Below are 13336 nucleotides of genomic sequence, written 5' to 3' on the forward strand. Positions count from 1 at the left end.
GCATTATTAGGTTGTCTCATTTTGATAGTCAATGAACAATGCAATGGCTACACAAATGTTTTCCCACCAAGGCAAGTTCAGCTGTTATCTTTATTCCTTATAATCATTCTTTATCTGTGGCATATCAAATATAAGACATCAGAAAGTTAAGCTGCTCTTCTTTTTTGCACAGTGCAAAACACCAAACTTCTTTCTTTCCTTTGCCACCACACAGCATGCACTGCACTGCTGTCTGAGTGCTCATTGGATGTATACTCTTGAACATACAACCACTTGCCACCTTCTTGATTTGATTCTGTCATGTCTACTCACAGAGCACTATGACTGAAATGCTGCGGATGTCACACTACATGACTGCTGGTTAATAACTCACTTTGATTATGTAAACTTAAGCCTATAAATAAAAATTCCTGGGAAAGTTGTGCAGAGTAATCTCGACCTTACATGGAAAACCACTGCATCCCATCCAGGCAGAGGCAGAATGCTTAAACTCTACACTGATATGGACTGGGACATTTTTACATAAATGTATTCTTGAGATCATTGATTTTCAACATGTTCACTATCATTAAGTATATAAATTCTTAAGTTCAACAAATATGCTTTGCAATTGATTTTCAGTAATACCCGTAATTACATTAGTTATGCTAGTCAATTCTTCAAAAGAATGTGGTGCATCTTTCTGGTAACGGGTTCCAAATCTTCTTGGAACTGAAAGGACTGATTTTATCTTGGCCAACCATAGGATACAGTTTATTTTCCCTTTTATTGAAGTCATGGGTCAATTGTAATTCTGAAAACAGCAATGAAATAATTAATAATTTAATTAAAAATTAATAAACCATCACAATTGTATTATTCACGTATGATAAATTAATCACATCTTTCAATGTTCTTTACAGACTGATTTTACCAAGCACAACACTGAAGTTATAAAAATGAAATAACTGTGCAAGGATCTTTATAATGGCCTTGTAATTGGCTGCTGTTCAATAATTACATAGTTGCACCTATAGCTTCAGCTTAAAAGATACTATATCACAACTACTTTGTACTGTAACAATGACTATTATACACTTATTAAATGAACAGGTTAAGCTTGAAAGTGTTGCTAAGAACAATGTAATTAAGAGTCAATATCAGTATATCTAGAAATCTTACATTTAAGAACTCATTACTAGTCATTGGGACCAGACCTAGATCAGGTTAATTAAATTCTATTTTTATAACTGGAGAATTATTCTTTTGTTTCAGTTTATTGATTTTTAAAGGACAAATTTACTCTTAACAGAACTTGAAATTAATTAAACTGTTAAATGATTAAATATTTATGATTCCATTACCCAATTGCTCATTAAGATTTGTATGAAATCATTGAGAAGTAAAATTAGCAGAATCTGTAACTTTCAAAACAGAACAGAAAATAATGTAATTTTAAAATGACAGTAAGCTGCTTAATTCGTTGCAGAAAAGAGGGGGGCCAAATCCTGTACTTGACACCATTGGACAGAAAATATCACTGAAGATGGCCTATGCACAAACACACCCACAAGGGACAAACCTAGAGCCACCAGTTAACCTATTTTGCAGAGATAGTGAAGAAAACCAGAGGGAAAAAAAAACAACAGATTGTGGGAAAATGTGCAAAATGTAGACAGGCACCAACTGGATATGGGATTTGAACCCAGGACATTGGAACTATGAAGAAGTAGACCTAACCAATGTGTTACTACGCTAAACTAAAAATAAAGAGGAAAATAAAAGTACAAAAACTGTATAATCAAATCAATTCTGGAATGTTTTCTTAGATTCATTTGGGTTAGAAAGCAAATGTAACAATTAAAGGATGGGCAAACCATTAAGAAGACTAAGAAGTCACAACTCATCTCTGGAGAGTTTTAAAACTAAGTCAAACCTACTTTAAAAACTGAAAAGTACAGAACAGAGGCTAACATTAAACAAGAATTAAGAAAAAAGTTTGCAAAACTGTTTGCACCACCTAAATTAAATGTAATAAGTAAATCTAAAATATTTACTTAAGATAATTAAATATTTAAAATTAATTACTTTTTTATTTTTAACATTCATAACATATAATTGTTTCTAAAAATGGAATATATTAAATTAAAATTGGCTAAATCCCAGTTTGATGGGCCACTATCACTAAATTCAGTGGCAGAAGGATACCTAGTGTAGGCTGCAGGTAGCTGAGGCCACTTTGTGTGACTTTTCTTCATGTCTTCTGCTTCCCTCTCATATTCCTAAAAATTGAATGCTGAGTTAAAGTTAAAGTTAATTTACGTCTCAAAAACTTAGCTTACATGGCCAAATGGTTAAGTGTGTGAAAGAGCATACTCTGTGATGAACAAGTGTCTCATCAAATGCTTGTTCTGACATTGTACTTCATGAAACTCTACCAGGCTGCATTCCTGCCTGTACGCCATCCACACAGATGAATGCTCTTTCACATTTACAAAGGGATCATGTTGAAGTATTAACTTTAATTTCAGTATAAATCAGTATAAATCTTAAAACTGTTTATCCAGTATAAATTGTACTTGTTATCAGCTGACTCTGTAAAAGCATGCACAGCATAGCACAGGCACATTGACCTTTGAGACAGCAGTTGATAAAGAGCTGCACAGAACAGTAATATTAGGAAAGCAAATTCAGCAGATCCTGCAAATCTGCTTGTCCAACATGTAACACACTTTGATAGACTCATGCTACTGTAGCATCATGCGATAGTGCCACCATGACATCGAGTGATGGTAAGGCATATAAAAGATAAGATTTTCTAATGAGAAGTTAGGGTCATTGGCATTACACCAGAACTAAGTCCAGTGCCTCAATCCTGCATGCAGAGTTATAAATAAATCCTTGATTCTGTGAGTCAAATTATTAATTGTCTTTCTGTAACTGTTGTCTTTCTCCCACAATCATTTGGGCTCTCTTTGAGTTTCTTACCCAAACAGCAACTCAGCCTCATGCAGTAAGTCTATACTTTCTGATTGTGCAATGATACGAAGAAAAATAAAAATCCATAAAAAAATGAAGATTTTTTATTGTGTTCTATTAACACACTAAAACTTGGGATCACTGTTTGGCTGCAAAAACAAACAACAATTCTCATTTTATTTTACTGTTTACTCTGGTTTTGGTTGCCACAATGTGACAGGTATCTGCCATGCATCGATTCTAGACCACCCTCACTAGGAAACGAAAAAAGAAAATAAATAGATGCTAACATAAATCAGATTACAATCTTTTTAAAAAAATCATCCAAATTAGTGCAGGATTTTCTGATGCCTTAATTCCATTTGTCTTTTCGTGGAGAAAAAAAAATGTCAACGAGTGTTTTCAATTGGAACAGCTGCTTCCTATTGTGATCAGCTGTGCAGGGTACAGTAGCTGGAGCTCATCAATTATTAATTTGTTTGCAGACTGGAAGGGCAAGCAATGATTAAGGTTGTGTTCTCATAGCTAGAAGAATCACTTTAAGAACAAGTTCAATCTGGTGTCAAGCTCATATCTTCTATCAAATGAGAGCACAACAGAATAAACCAAATCACTACTCACTCTCCCTCCCTCCCCTTTACTAAGGTATTACGGCTTTTCTTTTCAGTGAAGCACGATACAGATCTTTTCAGGCACAATTTAAATAAATAATTACTTGTATAGTCGGTCTTCAAAATAATGCATTGCATATATATATATGGTTTCTTGCAAAACAGTTTTCTTCTCCAATATTGTGTGCACTTGTGCAGAGATATTCAGTGCTTAAAATAAGTCAGATTTCTGTACTTAGCATGACAGAATCATTTTTTTAAATGTGTAATTGAATTACTCTCCTTCTGACTTTTCATATATTTTTAGTGAAAAGATTAAACCCTTATCAAGTCATAATACATCAGTAGCAATACTACATATCATGCTCTCCCAAACTGCCATCAATTACGTGTATCATTTTTTCCATCGACGAGGTCACTACCTGCAATTTAAATTTGAACTCCTTGTTCAATTAGTCTCTCATTTTCAGAGTCTATTCTGTACAAAGAAAATTTACCGTGGTGTGTGTTTAGAATTTTGTTTTTGTTGTCACTGCTTTTAGTTCAAAGCAAACTATTTTATCACATTATTACAGTGTTTTTCTTCTACATTTAATAATTCATTTTAGTTTATTCCCTTTCTTGTTTAATTTAATAATACACGGAAGGGCAAAAACAGGTTTACAGTTGCAAAAAGAAATAAAGCTTATGATTATTACAACAGCTTTATTAACTCAATATCTTTATTATCTTTACTAACTCAAAAGAATGTCACAGTGCACTTAATACATGAATATGCTCTATGTTTCCCTTTACAAAAATATATGCTGGTTTGGGAAATCATTGATAATTACGGTTAAAGAAAATGAGGAGAACAGCTAGCAGCTGATGCAAGAAAAAGTGACAGTTTGGAGATTAAAAGATAGATTGGCCACTAGAATAAGCAGTTCAGCTGTGATCATAAAATTGTGTATTCTAATTGGAAGGTACTTATAAACAATAATTTCTGTTTGCTTTATTATTTCTATTTATTGCTGTGTGCATCTCCCTCTCTGTTTTCCCAGGTGTATTTTAATTGTAAAGATGTGGAAACATCACCCAAAATGTAAACCATGCCATATACCAGTCTTATTAGACATTGTTTAAATAAAGTAAAATGATATATACAAAATGGGTGAATATTTACATTCTAAGTCATGTCTTAAAAAGTATAATTTTTTGGTAATCCAGAGTATAATTTGTACAGTATAATTATCATCATAAATATGACAATAGGAAAAAACATGGCCTTAAATGTACCACATAAACCTGTTGTGGTAAACAAATATAATACCCTTTATGTCCTCATAGCAGCTATTAAATCAAAGCAAGAAGGTTTGTATCACAAATAGGCTTCTCATATCTTGTGGAAATACACACCTAGTTTAAAAAAAAAATTCTACATGATGTTATTTCACTCCTTCACATTTAAGTGAGATTTGATTAGGTGGGTCTCCTTTATCACCTTTTTGTATCCCATTTGCTTAGTCAAACAACACTTTTGACAAAAAAAAAAAAAAACACAGCAAGGAAATTACACTGCCACTCGCAACTTAAAATCATACAAATAACAAATACGTGCAGCACTTCAGACAAAACCATAGTTTTACTGGCAAATATTAATAAGCAGATTAATTAACATTGCATTAATATCATTTTATATTCCACCTAAAACAGACATTACTTATAACTAAGTTCAGTAAATAAAACTGAGCACATTTAAATTATATTTTAACAATGGGCATTTGTCTAACTCAAAACTTAACAAAATTGTTAATTTAGAAATTCAGAAATATAACACAGAAAAAAATAGTCATCTCTTAAAATCTAGAATATATAGATATTTGGGTTTATATTAGGCACTTCTTTTTGCATATATGTAATAAATATAACTATCTTTCAATGTAAAACGGTACAAGAATAATAAATGCGTGTATACTGTATATCTACATTATCACAGCATATTCTTTGAAATAAATATAGCATTTCCTAACCTGTTTATTAAACAATCCACTCAAAAAATCCCATAACTATGAAATACAGTTTGGAGTTGCCCAATCCTTACCGTCAACACAGGCTGGTCTTGCTCTTGTTGTGCCTGCAATTTGCCCTTTTTTACATGCACATCGTGCTGTTTGTCTGGCTATAGTCCGTCGTGGCTGACTGCTGTCTCTGTCCAGAGTGACAATTTCACATGTACCAGCAGCTAGTTGACCTGGAAAAAGAAACAGCAACAGGTATTAATGTCATTGTGCACTCCAAAAGCAATCAATTATTGCAGAATAGAGTCATGGCCCAATGTCAGAGCTGATGCTGTGTGATAAATGAAAAACAAGACTGATGGATATCCAGGAAAAAATGACATTTTTTTCTTTGTGTTGGACATGTCACAAAATTTGTATTGTATTTATCTTTTCAATTTATGATAGATACAATTTTGAGGGAGGTGGCATGAATGTCATGTGAGCTTTTCAGGGCCAGAAGACTATTAAAATCATGACCATGAATTCTTTCGATATTCTCCTTTTATGCTTTTCAGGGTGTTCTGATTGTAAACAAAGTTGTTTCTAGTTAATATTTACACCACTATTTATTTACATTAAATGTGTGAATGAGTTATGAATGGGTAAAAACAGATTTGTCTCTTGCTAATGTACTGGTGTTTAAAAATGCATAACACAAACCAATGTAATATATATAATTAATATGTGCAGGTGTGTATAAATATTATACACAATCTGCTACCCTAAACACACTGCTTAATTGAAATGTGCAGACTAAAAAGTGTAAATAATTGAGTGTAAATAATTTGGCTTTGCTTACTCAAATCATATACTGTATATTTAGCAGAACACAGTTTCCTTAGGTTTGATGAAGACACAAAGTTTTATCAAACAATTTCTGTACTTCTGGTTTGTCTAAACTCAGATTTGCCCAGGGCTCAAGTCATCTGAATGTGTACACATTATTGTTTTAATAAATAGCTTTAATAATAAAAAAACTGAAAATATTACAGCAACAAGCCTTTATTTACATATGGAAATAACGCAGTGTCCCTAAATGCAACTACCATTTATTTTTTGTCAGTGCTTGAAGCTTAGGGATGTCAAAAGTAGACATCTGTATAACTCATATATACACACCAAAATCTCCAACCCTGATATCCTTTAAAAGTCAGACTTACAGCATAAGTGTGCCTGTGTGACACTGTACACTTCAAAATATTTATATAATTATGCATGCAGGACAGGTTCTAGACACAGATTGAGTAGGCGCCAGCCTAGGGGACCCATGACTTGTGGACAACAAAATCCAACCAAGTGCTGTAAAGTCCCCATCCTCTCCACAATCCACCATAGATGCGCACAGATTTGCATCAGTTTTACATGCTGTGGCAAGCACGTCAATCTTCAGGGAGGATCTTGTTCTGTGATGTTACTTTTCATATCAAACCTCCACTGATGCTTACTTATGATAAAAAGCATGATCTCAAACAGGGACCTGCTCTTCAATATCATTTACGAATTGTGGGCGCTCACACCCAACACTGCCTAGGGGCAGCAACTGGTATATGGTGCCTATAAAAAGTATCTAGCCTACGTGGACATTTTCACATTTTGACCACTTTGCACACATTTGTTTCATGATCAATTGATCAGTGTAAAAAAAAAAACAATAAAACAAATAAAATCCAAGGTGATTCAATACTGCATAATAAAATGTGAAAACTTCCTGGCGTGAATAGTTCATAGGTACAGCACTTTAACTTTTGCCTGATTTAGTTAAATCTGGAATAGGGTCAAACATCCACAAAGGTATTAATTACATCAAAGTTTTAACTTTGAAAGTTAATTTCTACAGTTAGTCACTAGTTCTTCTCTAAGACTCCATCCTCCTTCCATTCATTTTTCCCTGTTCCGTGTTAGTGAGTTGCTGTAAGCTATGGCACAATCCAGTCCATCGCTATGGGTGCTCACACTCATGCACACCTATACAGCCCATTTAGATTTTTAAATTCACCCAGCAGACACATTTTTTAATCTACACTACTTGAGTATCAACACAATGTTATAGAAAGCCATTACACCTGCATCTGTTTAAAGGATGTTTTCAGTTTATCTACTCTTACTATAATTCCACTATTGTGTGATAACTTGAAATAGTCATGTTTGAATATATACACTGTATTAATGTTGTATTCTTTCCTACTTATCTGCTTTATTACTTTTTTATATACTGTATTTTCCTGTGAACCCATCTTCAGAGGAAATCACTATATAATGAAAAATTGTAATTTTATTTATTTAGACAAGTAGAAATGGAATGTAATTTACTGTAAAACAGTCCAGCACAGAAAAGTCAAACAAAATAAGAATTTCCTTAGTGTGAAAAAGAAGGCTGTGCTCCTTTAGCTAGAGAGAAATAAAAAAGAAAGAAAAAAAATCATATTAAGTAATTACCTCAAGATAATGATACTGTATATCAAAAGGTTTCAAATGGTACAACATGCTCAGTAAATTTAGGACTATGAAAATAAATTGCCACCAAATTCCGAAGAATATAAGAACTGATTTTTAATTTTTTTTATTGTTTCTATTTTTTTTATTGCTATTTTTAAGTTAACCTGGACATCTTATTTCTATATTGTTATGGTAGATGGGCTAGGGTTCTTTGTGGTGGCAACATAGTTTAAGTTATCACAACAGACTGTCCACTGGGCAAGTTAACATTATACAAAGTTACTGTCTGTTATACCTGCATTTTTTATCACAGTTTAATTTAATATTGTTTTTTATTAGTATGCTGCTTCTGAAGTATGTGAATTTCCCCTTGGGATTAATAAAGTATCTATCTACTCAAAACAGAACTGTAAGAGAATTAGGGAATGTGATACATTCTTTACTGAACTCTTTTAACTTATGCTTTTTACACAAAATTATGTTGCCATTTATGGTTATGGTTATATATTAGACTTTCTATAGCAGGAAAATATAGTAAATATTCCCAACATCATAACTGGTGACCCAAACAGACTGAGGTGACTAACAGGAAAGATGTATGTAAGAAAGGGGGAGAGAGGAGAATATGACACAGACAAGTGTGTGACATGAAGTTACCATAGTGCTAGTATAAAAATGAAAATGAGAGGTATAACACAAGGATGCGACGATTGTTGTAGGAGCTGAATCAATAGTGTAGGAGTATACATAGTGCTGTCCCTGTGCTGAATGCTAAATGCACCAATTCAAGAAAAAAGCTTATCTAAATCTGTAATTGACAAGCAAAGAAGATTTTGTATTATGTCTAAGATTTTGTATTATGTATAAGCCTCTCACTCACTTTTTTAAAATGTCTGATGAATTTCAATCTACTGATAGTGAGAAGAATGCTTTTGTTGGACTGCTGACAACTATAAGGACACCAGAAAATACTGAAGTGGATGAGATGGGTTGTAGAGTAGAACCCTCAGCATTTAGTCGACAGCTTTAAAAATTTCAAGCTGAACTCTTCGCTGAATTATTGATCAAGATTTATCCTATAAAAATACAAATAGAACATCCATTTGTTTAGGAATAAATGAGCTACTTTTTTTACTCAGTTCATTGAGTTGTTATGGGACAACTGAAATACTGTATGTTGAACTATTTGCAGACATGTTTAAAAAAAATGATATTCTTCTTAAAATGTTTTTAAAGAAAGGTAAATAAACATTATTGATTAATTTACTTTATTTCTTATTCAATGCCATGAGTCAAGTGACCAAGTTGACTATTCATCCTATCTTTTTAAAAGCCATCATATTCTAGTGCTGCATCCTTGATATGGAAGTAATAATAAAAATTGCCCACTAAAGCATACACTGGCACTGATATACATCAGAAATCTATTCCCTTTTTGAATGATAATTATAGTTGTATTAACAATATGTTTGCTTTCCATGTTTCTTTTTTTATAATGTTCATGTGAGCAATATGCTTAAATGGAAACAAAAATGTTTACTGTTTTTTTATTATATGTTCATTGTAAATTGTCAATTTATGGTTCTGCTGTAATTTTTGTAACAGTGCACTTTGTTGGATTCCAGCATGGTAACGATTTTCTTATTTAGGTTGTCAGTTTAAAAAGTTTAACAACCTCTGTTATACAGCACTGTACTAAATTCCGACTTCAAACATGAATATAAACATGGTATGCAAGTGCAGAAAAACATTTCACCTTTTCACAGATCCTCTCTGGTTAAGTAGGATAACCTGAGATTGTGTAGTGTTATCTCATCTATACTTCTGTACAGGCTAATGAACCTATAAGGCTGCAACTGGGAATAATAGGGGCATTTTGAAAGCACAAACAAGTAACCATGGGCTTGTTATTTGAAGTCACAAGATTACAGCAGTGCCCTTCTACTCTAAAGGAAGCATTTCAGTGAAAGGAATACCATTTATACATATACAGCATGTAGATAATATTTATGCCAACGGACAAGACTATGCAAAGCCACAAAAAGGAAATGGATTCAACCAGCTCTATCAGTACAAATTTAACAATTTTTCCACTTAAATTTGTAAGCATTGAAAGAACAGCAGCCAAGTGTATTTATCATAAGGTTTTGTGACTGCATTGGCTGTCACTGCAGCAGCTCTGGGGCGAGTAGCCTGAAAAGATAACTGCTGGTAAACTTGTTTAAAAATAGAATATTTCAAAAATGAATTATAAAGAAGAGAAGAGTTATGATTTCACATACGAAGGAAGGGTTATTGGAAATGACATGGGAAGGTCTTTTGAAAAAATGTTCTGTGGGTTTATGACAGATTTTGTTTTGGATAAACAGATTAAAGTGCCTTAGTCGGCTAAGTCAGTCTTGCAATGCTTTAAGCGGAAGGTTATAACACGGCTGGAAAGAATTGCAAGAGAGATGACAAGGTAATACTTTAAACTCAAGCCATGTACTGTAGGAGGATAGATGGACTTTTCCTCAGAGAGCTGAATAGTCGAAAACTGAAAACTGTAGTATCAAAGGTGAGTATAGTTAGTGAGGAGCTGAAGCCCAAAAATAAGGTTTTCAAGCATCTGAAGAGTTTCTAATTGCTCACATATGCTTTATGTACTTCATTAAAAAAATTAAGGAGTTTTCAAAAATAAATAATTTGAAAAGCCTTCTTATTTTTGCTTTAAAAGAAATAGTACAGCAATGCTAGATTACCAATGTTAAACCCGTCAGTACAAGAAAGCTCTAGTAATTTGATCCACATTGTATGTGTTGTTCTTTTTTTAACTTGTCCTTGGACATTGTTTTGCTTTCTTTAATTATTTGTCATGATTTCTTTTCATTTTTTTTACACATTGTTTAACCACAACACTACTGACTGCCATTAGGATTCAGGACAAAAAAAAAAAAAACACAGTTCAGACATTATCGAATCTAACTTGGCATATGAAAATCAAATCACTTTTCTTTTCGTTTTTATAATAAATCTTTAATTTATTTTCAGAAGGAAAAATGTTTTAATAACATGCTTCTCAGTCAAACAAATAATAACATAACAGATACAATCATTTACTTCAACATTATTAAAGAGAAAAAAGGAAAAAAGAAAGGAAAAAGAAGAGTGATAAAAAAGAACCCTGTCTAACTCTAACTATGAGAGTCTATCACAAGCCCAGCATGTTTATTCTAAAATAACATTAATGAATTCTTGCCATGTTTATAAAACATTCTGGACACATCCTTTAGAAGAGAATTTTATTTTTTCAATTTTGAGATAATATACAGTATCACACACTCACTTTATTTTCAAGTAAATATCTTCAACTAAACAATAATTTTATGTGTTTGCATTTTTGTCAGAATGGAGTCAAATGGAAACTTCCTTTTACACCGATTTAAAAAAATGTCAACAAAGGAATGACTCCCAAATTGATATTACTTTCTCACATCCAATAAAACTGTACATCCATATTCTATGTTCAAATTATATACCCATAAATTTACACTGCACCTCCAATTTATATTTAACACTTAAGCCACTCAACATCTATCCCACTGTCCATCCATCCATTATCCAACCCACTATATCCTAACTACAGGGTCATGAGGGTCTGCTGGAGTCAATCCCAGCCAACACAACACAACATGCGCAAGACAGGAACCAAACCCTGGGCAGGGCACCAGCCCACCGCATCTATCCCACTATTTATAAATAATATCCTTCTATATAAAAGCGGTCGGAATTGTCCTTCCGTCCCGTGAGTGCTACGCAGGCGCGGAGTTTTACACACGCCCCGTCCATTTTGCAATGCACGATGGGATTTGTAGTTTCGTTTTTCCAGGTAAAAGATTATTTTCTACTCCAGACTGTGCGATATCTTCTTCTTCTTTCTTACTATATAAATGCGGTCGGGATTGTCCTTCCGTCCCATGAGTGGAAAGCGTAGCGGTATTCCGCTTATCACAGACTTACTACTTACAGCTTGCGGTACGAAGCGACATGATGTGAGCAGAGTTCTGGTGCTCTCATCGTTCCCTTGCTTTTGTGGGCGATGCACTGGAAAAATAGACAAAATTCTGTCTCTCGAAATAATTAATGCTGATGGAGTACAAATGCCTCACCGCGTAGTAAATATCAGGGGGGTTCAAAAGGGTGACCTCAATATAGAAAAAAAGTTTAAATTTCATCACAAAAATAACAGAAACTACGAGTATTAAAGTAATACTGCTCAAATGCAATATAACCAAATTAATGAGTTTGTATAAAATATCAAATTGATCTACATATTGAATTGCCTTAAGAAGTGGTCAACTTAAAAGTTGGTCGCCTTAAAAGGCGGGTCAGCCTAGTACTGTAACTATATTCTGATTGTATTTATTTCATGTTCAGAAATTTAGACAGGAAAATTCAGAATATTACCTTGTATTTTCTCTGCCAGCTAATTAGATTTAAGGACCTGAAATGGAATACAGTTAAACCCAACCATTTAAAATTGCCACACACTGTATGAAAAATGAAGATATAAATTGCTTAAAGGATTATGTGAAAATGCAAATACTTCTTGTCATTTTTTAATACTATCAACTACTCTTTATTAGATTTGTTGAGGCAAATTGTAAAGCTACTACATTGCATTCTGTATTTGGAACACTACAACTAAGAAATTTAGGGCAAAATTTGTTTAAATTATTGTGGCTTCAGTAGATATTATTATTATTACTACTACATTTGACTTATCATTTACCTAGAACCATATAATTTACATTCATGCAAATAGAATAAATAATAAAACTGACTGCAGTTGCTCAGAGTTGGCAGCACTTCTGCTTCACAGCACTTAAATAATAGTTTGACTTTGTGCCTGGATGTGTTCTATCTGATGTCTATATGTTCTCTCTGTGTCTGTGGAGATTTCACATAAAGGAACACTATTTTCCTCTGAGAATAAAAGATTCAATGATCGACAATCTAAAATTAATCCAGTGTGACTAAGGATATGTGTATGAGACCAGACAGCTACCTTTGCAGTTGCCAAAGTTGGCATTACTTACCCTTTTCAAAGTAAAAAGGGAGATTACAAAATGGAATTGTGTTTGTGCAGTGTGTGCCAGTTATTTCCTAAACAAAGATTATAAAAGGTGATAAAATCTGATGAAAACTGACGCTTTAAATTGAAACTGAATCCTAAAAAGCAAGTTAATGATATTATTTAATGGAACTTTCAATATAGTTGAAAAAGGAGATGAAAAAAAAGCAAAAATA

The 13336-nt window shown here is 33.1% G+C and overlaps 1 protein-coding gene across 3 annotated transcripts in view; it reads right to left on the reverse strand.

Moving 5' to 3' along the window:
- tafa5a (TAFA chemokine like family member 5a) overlaps positions 1-13336 on the reverse strand; it is a 735510-nt gene that overhangs the window by 292408 nt on the left and 429766 nt on the right. For all 3 annotated transcript variants that reach the window (XM_039761075.1, XM_039761073.1, XM_039761074.1), the window contains exon 2: positions 5653-5802. In XM_039761075.1, coding sequence (XP_039617009.1) covers positions 5653-5802 — 150 coding nt within the window. The remainder of the gene's footprint in view (positions 1-5652; positions 5803-13336) is intronic.

The sequence above is a fragment of the Polypterus senegalus genome, chromosome 8 (assembly GCF_016835505.1).
Source record: "Polypterus senegalus isolate Bchr_013 chromosome 8, ASM1683550v1, whole genome shotgun sequence".
NCBI lineage: Eukaryota > Metazoa > Chordata > Cladistia > Polypteriformes > Polypteridae > Polypterus > Polypterus senegalus.